Source organism: Acanthisitta chloris, unplaced genomic scaffold (genome assembly GCF_000695815.1).
Source record: "Acanthisitta chloris isolate BGI_N310 unplaced genomic scaffold, ASM69581v1 scaffold24873, whole genome shotgun sequence".
Lineage (NCBI taxonomy): Eukaryota > Metazoa > Chordata > Aves > Passeriformes > Acanthisittidae > Acanthisitta > Acanthisitta chloris.
The window spans coordinates 727-8635 of NW_008663794.1; the positions used below are offsets into that span (position 1 = coordinate 727).

General features: G+C 44.2%; 1 protein-coding gene across 1 annotated transcript in view; it reads right to left on the bottom strand.

The window, feature by feature from the left end:
- Nucleotides 1-500: 500 nt before the first annotated feature.
- The window catches only part of BOD1 (biorientation of chromosomes in cell division 1), a gene marked incomplete at its 5' end in the record, with an annotated part of 22727 nt that continues 15318 nt past the window's right edge, over nt 501-7909 (bottom strand). The window contains 5 exons of the mRNA XM_009071103.1: nt 501-1107; nt 2110-2167; nt 2544-2610; nt 5172-5238; nt 6531-6597. Coding sequence (XP_009069351.1) covers nt 1070-1107; nt 2110-2167; nt 2544-2610; nt 5172-5238; nt 6531-6597 — 297 coding nt within the window. The remainder of the gene's footprint in view (nt 1108-2109; nt 2168-2543; nt 2611-5171; nt 5239-6530; nt 6598-7909) is intronic.

Genomic DNA, 7909 nt, shown 5'->3' on the forward strand with positions numbered 1-7909 from the left:
ACTGGCCAGGCAGTGAGTCTCAGTCACCTTCCTCTCATCAGCTCTTCCTTAGCCTCTCCCCTGTGAGGACAGGCTGAGGAAGTTGGGGCTGTTGAGCCTGGAGAAGAGAAGGTTGTGTGGAGACCTCAAAGCACCTTCCAGGAGCTGAAGGGGCTCCAGGGAAGCTGCAGAGGGATCTGTGTTAGGAGCTGCAGGGACAGGACAAGGGGCAATGGGCACAAATGGAAAGTGGGAAAATTTAGGTTACATATTAAGAGGAAGTTTTTCCCTGTTCTGGTGGTGAGACACTGTCCCAGGTTGCCCAGGGAGGCTGTGGCTGCCCCACCCCTGGCAGTGTTCACAGCCAGGTTGGATGAGCCTTGAGCAACCTGCTCTGGTGGGAGGTGTCCCTGCCCAGGGCAGGGGTTGAGGCTGGATGATCTCTAAGCTCCATTCCAACCTCTAACATGATTCTATGATCATCAACAAAGGAGGGACAAAGGAGACCAAGACAGGCAGGGCCATGTGGACAATAAACAGTTTATTACCAATATGAACACAGATACTGTGATGCACTGACGTACCATTTTTTAATATTGTGATAACTCTGAGACAAAGAACTTGTTGGCTGACAACTAAACATGTCTCTCTTTCTTCTCATGATGCCTCAATACATTTCTGTTGGCAAAGGATCTTCATTTACATTGCAGACTACTAGTAAAATTACTTTGAAGTCATCTATCAAAAGCAAATGGTTCACGTGTTCTTATCTACTACTAAAAAGAAAGGTAATACATTTAAATAAGCAAATACAAAATACAAAAAGGCTGACAAATCCAATGTGCAGTGTCAGATGAAATCTAAAAAATCCAGAAATTTAAAATTTAATAATCTTTAGATTAAGACTTTTAAAATGAAGCGAATCCAAGGCAGCAGCAAGCTTCAAAGTGTGCTGAGTCTGCTAATAAAAAGGGTGTAAGAACAAAGACAGTGCCGGTGTCCTCTCTCACCATCTTGCATGACCTTGGTACACTTAGAAATGATCCAATCTTCCTAGCATTCTTAGTACCGTCCAAATGCTTTGCAATCATTATGTTGTACTGATTCTACTCAACTCCTGCCGTATGGCTAGAAAATCAAACCAGAAAGTTAGTGCACAGTGTTAACATCCAGGGGGATGGGCAATGCTAAGTGCAGAGGCTGCAGGAAGTACACGCTGCTAAAAGGATGAGTGGAGGGTAAAAGGATGAGTAAGGGTAAGCAGTCAGCTGTTGGCTTGCAAACTGCAGTACTACTTCCACAAGTTGCATCCGTGGTGCATGTGAATGCCTTATTTTGCACTGGAATGAACTAGGGAGGCTCTGAGGGCCAAGCTGCTGGGACAGTAGCATGTGGGCAAGGGTCCCTTCAACTGCAAACTGCCCTGAGGTTTGGTGAGCAAGGGGATAGGGAATGGATTTTAGCTGTTTTACAGTCTCTTTTTCCCTTTCTGTGTGAATCTAAGGTGGGGAGTGCAGGGTGTGGACATACATCATATGCCCTAATGTAGGCTTCAAACAGGAGTTTCACTGTGCTTTTCAACAATGGCCCTGAGAAACACCTTCAGCAGAGCAATTGATAGACCAGTACCGATACATTTGGTACAGCTCTGTACTTTTCAATGAATTATAAAAATATGTGGCTATTTGGAAAGCTGTAATAGCTCTGAAATAGCTCTTCTAGCATAGGAAGCCTACAGAAGATTCTTGGGAAGGATTTTCTTGTCCCCTCCTTACCCCAGACCTGTGTGACCAGCTAGTTACAAGCCGATTTCACACTCACTCATTGCCATAAATTGATGTGCCACGGGCTACAGGCAGAGCCTTTGTCACCCTCTCACCTGTGAGAAACACCAGCCAGGGAATTTCTCATAGGTTGGGGGGTCAAAATACCAATCAACAGCCTAAAGGACATAAACACGACGGTACAGTCAGAGCTCAGATAAGGCAGATGCTTGTCCTTCAAGTGTGTGTATAAATCAGAGCTGCTCGGAGAAGTCTGCAAACACCAGGGAACTCTGCAGTTCCTATCATCTTATCTATGGGAAATTAGTCATAAAGATGAGAAAAATATCATTTTTCTCTTTCTTACCATCAATTATCTCCTCTTTCACTTTGTGTAACTCTCTTACAACTTCCTCCAATATTTCCTGATGAGACAAAACACAAGTCAGCTGCTCAGAATTTCCTTCTAACTGGTGGAAGAAAACGCAAGTTTAACATGGTTGTGCTTTTCCCCCACCTCCACTGCTGCTCAGAGCCTAGCACTGCTAACAGCTACGTCTGCACTCCGGGCCACGGATGCAGAACATGCTGGCATATTTCTTTCCACACTTCTGTACAGACACACTGAGGAACTAGCAGTGAGATCTTGCTCTCGTGCTGCTCACCAGCTAGCCCTTCTCTAATCGCCTAGTTGCAGAGGAAATCAGCAGACTGAAGAGCTGTTTTGCCTGTACAGCGCATGCATGGGGGAAAATGGGTAGCTCATCAAACCTCTTCAGTGCCAAAGACCTTTTCACTCACCTGTTTCATTCGATCAAAATCTAAGGCATCCATAGCCACATCATTGCTGCTGCTCACTGGCTTCATCCTTGGGAAATGGAAGAAGAGCATAAAAAAGCCAATCAGTTCCTTGGAATGTGTGCTAAGCGACACACACCTGATGGTGTGGAGGAAATCCACCCCAGAGCAGGAGCACACATGTTTGAGGACTGGACAGGAGGTTCCCTGTTATGTTGCTCAGGAGTGTTTGGCAGCCAGAGAGCAGCACTGCTCCCCTTTGCACAGCCTGACCCTCAGAGCTGCCACAAGATTTCTCCTGTTGCAGATATATTGGAGGGAGCACAAAGACTGCACTGAAATGAACTCTGTTCTCCCATCAGCAACCCTGTCTCAGCCACCTAGGCTTTACCTGGCTGCTGAAGGAATAGCAGATTACAGGTTAGAAGAATATTATAGGGAAAATAATAATTAGTAGTCCTTGGAAGACCTGACTGAGTCAAGTTGTGGCCTGCTGATAGCACTGTTATCACAGTCACTTTTTATTGACCCAGAAACAAAACCAGTGGCTTAATGGCTAGTACACCTGAGTGTTACCTGTCTCTCAGCATGGGATTAGTCAGTGGGCTGAACTAGGATGATGTTTGATAAAATAAGGAAGCAGAAGCTGCTTGCCTTTCTCTTTTAAACAGTCTCTCTAAAACATTAAAAAACCCCAACCTAACCATGCCATGCAAAGGTTTCAAATAACTTTGCCATCATCTTTGAGACCAACCTAACCATGCCATGCAAAGGCTTCAAATAACTTTGCCATCATCTTTGAGCCCAAACTGGGAGCTGGTGGAGATGCTGCTGCTTCTGAGGGTTCACTTGATTTTGCAACCCTTTCTTGGGAAATCTTGACGTGTCCTACCATCTCACAACTAAGATGGGAATTAAGACAGATACAAATGCCACCAAGCTGACCAGGAATGAAAACAGGTGATCACCAAGATGTTTAGATGTTAAACCTGCTCCACTTCCCTCACAGAAGTCTTTCAAGCAAGGACTACTACTACTGAGCACTACTCCAGGTGCTAAACTAGGAAAGCATTTTTTCCCACTGAACTCCTCCTCCCAGGATGGAATGGCATTACAGTTAGTGAAATGTGATGGCTGCTTTAAATAGCCAACATTTCATTCCCATTTGCAAGGACAAGAAATGGTGTTTCTGTATCTATTTGAAACTCATCTGTTTCCTAGAACCAACATGTGCCATTGGCTTTAGGAGAGCTGGGGAAACTATATTTTGCTCTAGTAATACTGATGCATCCCTCTGAATGCTTGGGCAGGGCATGCTACAGCATTTTTAACACAGCAGCAAGTACATGCAGATAGTTGCCATTGGCAACTTTCTCTCTGCAGACTGTCAGCATTGCTGTATCCCTAACAGTGTAAAATCAGGGACATCTCTGCCGAACATATGTAAGCTTGTGTTCTACCTCCTTACTCACATCTCTGCTAAACATACGTAAGCTTGTGTTCTACCTCCTTACTCAGCTTATCCATTCATCTCAGTGTCCAGTAATACTGGGTGGTCCTGGCCCAGCACTGGAAGTCTCTCTTTAGCTGTCCAACACCAAACTTCATCTCAATCTCTGTGATTAAAAACATGGGTGCCAATCCTGCAGCTTGGCTGTTCTGACTGACAGGATTTCTGGATAAACATACGTAAGCTTGTGTTCTACCTCCTTACTCAGCTTATCCATTCATCTCAGTGTCCAGTAATACTGGGTGGTCCTGGCCCAGCACTGGAAGTCTCTCTTTAGCTGTCCAACACCAAACTTCATCTCAATCTCTGTGATTAAAAACATGGGTGCCAATCCTGCAGCTTGGCTGTTCTGACTGACAGGATTTCTGGAGTCCTACTTTAGGTTTCTTGGCTTTTGACACCTGCCAACTTTTGTACCCCATATGTCTGAATACCCTATCTGTGGCTGAGCCTTTTTACAGCTTGATTTGTTTAATATACTGCACCAAGCTTTGCTCTCCTTTCTCATGCACCCACTGCAGTTGCATGTGTGGGAGAACAAATTCCCTTATTCTAGTTGGAGCCCCTTCAGATCATTTCTGCTTTGGCTTTTTAATTTCTGCAGAGCTTGGGCAATACAAGCTTCACCTCTTGGCAGGGTCACCCTGAACCTGCTGTGAAATGATGCCCGAAAACCTGCACTGCCAAGCTGCTGTCTCTGATTCACTCACGGATAGTTCAAGCACTTGCTTCAGTGTGATGAACATCTGTGATGCCTGTGCCCAAGTGAGCAGGGGGCTGTTTCCATGGAACAAGCCTTTGACACAACACACTCTACCTTCACACTTTGTGCAGTGACAGACAAAACAGATTGTAAGAGAACAAGTCAAGACGGCAGACGAACGTTAGCGCTGGATGATGGGACTAGCCAGAGGACAAGGCAAGACAGTTAAGCAGTCAGGCTGTTAGCCAGTACCTAGAAGACACGTGGGATTGTGTGGGGCTCTTAGCTTCACAGCTCTTCGCCACTGATGGATTTCTACAGCAATGGAATGAAACGAGACATGAGTTGAGCACAAGCCACGGGGACAGCATGACCATCCCGACTGCTACCAGCCACAGGGACACCCCATGCAGCTCACCTAGAAAGTAATGAAGATACAGGCTTTTCAACAGAATTGCTCCTTTCCCATGGCTTCTTCCCAGAGTCTGGAAAACAAACATGGAAAGTTAGTTCACTATTTTTGCCCTAATGATGAAAACACCCTGAAGTTGATTGTCTTATGCAGCTTCTTTCATTCAGTGAGGAAAGATCCAGAAAAGCTGGATTGCTGAATGAGTTGCCTACATTATAGTGAAAGCATTGGCAAAAATCTGCTTTGTGATCCCTTTAATTAGAGACTGGATAGTTAAACAGTACTAAAAAGACATAGAAATGGAACATGAGGAGGAAAAGCATAAATTCTATTAGGAAATACAGGCTAATTTCTGCAAGGCTTATTTTATTCAGTACAATATTTATTTACCTTTAAAATTTAAAAGTCTTAAGTTTTTTTTGGTCTGCGTAGTTGGGAGAAAATGTGGGTATATCTAAAAAAAGGGCAGTGAGACCCCACTACACAGATCTCCACAGAGCATTTATTTACTGCTGTCTACATGTCCAACTCATGGAACATTCCCCAGAACTGCACCATATAACCCTTGTTACTGAAAACTCTTATTATTGCCCCAATCTCCTCCAAAAATGAACTGTTTCAGAGACATGAGTTACATACAACTTCATATACAAGGATTTGTTCCTCTGTGAGGTCCTAAGAAGCTCCTTAAAAGAATTATGGTACCCCCAGGAAATCTCTAGATCTCATTTCAGTGCACCTTTCTCCTGGCTTCTTCTCCTTCCCTTGCAAAGCACACAGGTTGTGGCTTTGTTCCAAAAGCTGGAATGGTTAAATACTCATTCCCTTGGGAGAGATTTCTTTCAGCATGTGTGAAAGACAAGTCTGATGCAAGGATGAATGTGACTGCTTGCAGCTTAGCCACTCACATAGAGTTATTTCAACTCACCCTAGGAAAAACAAATTTTGGGGGCTGCTTAATTTCATCTACTAACTCTAAGGATCAGGCTTACTGCAACAAGCTACTAGCTTAAGGAAGGATAACAGCTTGAGATCCAAACCCCAACTGTATAAATTAGGATATCTACAGTACAAAAAGTAAAATAATGTGTCTTTCTTTCTCTTAGAATATTTAGATGCAGTGCTGATGACACAGATCCTCAGATACTGGACCCTATTAACTGTCTGAGTCCAATTTTCTTGGCTGTGAAGCACATAAAATCATAATTTCTTGCTGAGTACAAGTTTTAAAGCAACAGTATTTGGGAATTTTTCTGTAGTTCCTGTTGCTGCACTCAGAAGTAGGAAAATGAACCTAGAGTCTAGAGGTGGTGGAGAAGACTAGATTAAGAAGACAATTATAATGCTACTAGTTTGACTTCATACCTGATGAATTTTGCTGCTGCTGGGCAGGGCCTCGTGTACTGGTTGAAGGAGAGGTGCTAGCATCATCCTACAAGAAAAAAACAGGACATTACTGAATTTTGGAGATGAAGTGCAGAGTCCTCTTCTACTCTGGAGAGCAGTTGCAGCACACGTGGTACAAAAGTTGCCTCCAATCATGTCAAACAGGCACTGCTGCCAAGGTGTGGGCTCAAGGCCACTTAAACTTGAACTTTTCTCTCCCTTCAGAATGGCAACATACATCCCTCTTACCTCTATATAGTGAACCAGGCTGAAACCACTCTAAAGTGGTGGCTGCTGTTGCCTAAATACAAATCACCCATTTCCCAAATTGAGAAACTCTCTGAGATGTGGAAACTGAGCCATCTAAGGAACAGGAGCTCAGATCCCAACCTTTCAGCCCAGGACAACCACTGGCATCAGTGAGAGGAGACCAGGTAGTAACAGAATGTAACTAAATCATAGAATCATAGAATTTTAAGGGTTGGAATGGACCTTAGAGATCATCTAGTCCCAACCCCCTGCCCTGGGCAGGGACACCTCCCACCAGAGCAGGTTGCTCAAGGCTCAGCCAACCTGGCTGTGAACACTGCCAGGGTTGGGGCAGCCACAGCCTCCCTGGGCAACCAGGGACAGGGTCTCAATCAGTGCTTCTCCTAAGTAGAAGATTAAACACTTCATCACAGACCTGGACTCTTTCATCTGGGATTTATGTGTGACAGACCCTGAACCATTCATCCATATATTTGACATGACAACACTATTTAGCAGCCCTTAAAACATGTTCAGGCAAAGCACTAACTATGCATTGTGAAATGGAATTGTACCCAGTTTGACAGAAGATACTCTGACCACAGGGTGTACCTGAGACACAAATTTAAACAGATGATCTCTAAAACACCTCTCTAAACAGTTTGGTGCTAGCAAAAAGTTTTGATTGGGGATATAAACTAATGCAGAGCTTCAAGGAGAGAGAAAGAGGCACAGAAAGACAGCAGAGCCTTAATAGTTAGGAGCTATACGGTGCCTTTCATCTCCAAGTGTATGGTTCAGACTCAGCTCTGGGGCAAGATTAAGGGCAATGGTTGCACAGTGGGTTCAACAGGCAAATTCCACACTTGAAGCATCCTTTGAGGAACATGCAAAAAATAGCTGCTTTCTCCCTAAACAGTGCAAAGTGCTTATTCCTCTCTTGCTACAAACCTTTCAGACTGGGGTGAGACCTATGTTTTCTGAATGGATTTCTTACTGAGCAGCTGTTACTTTGTCTTCATAGGGAACATCTCTGTGTAGGCAGTATGAGGCACACAGGATGCTTTATGAACTTGCATCCAGGGCAGAAAGGCTTCACAAGGGTTGCA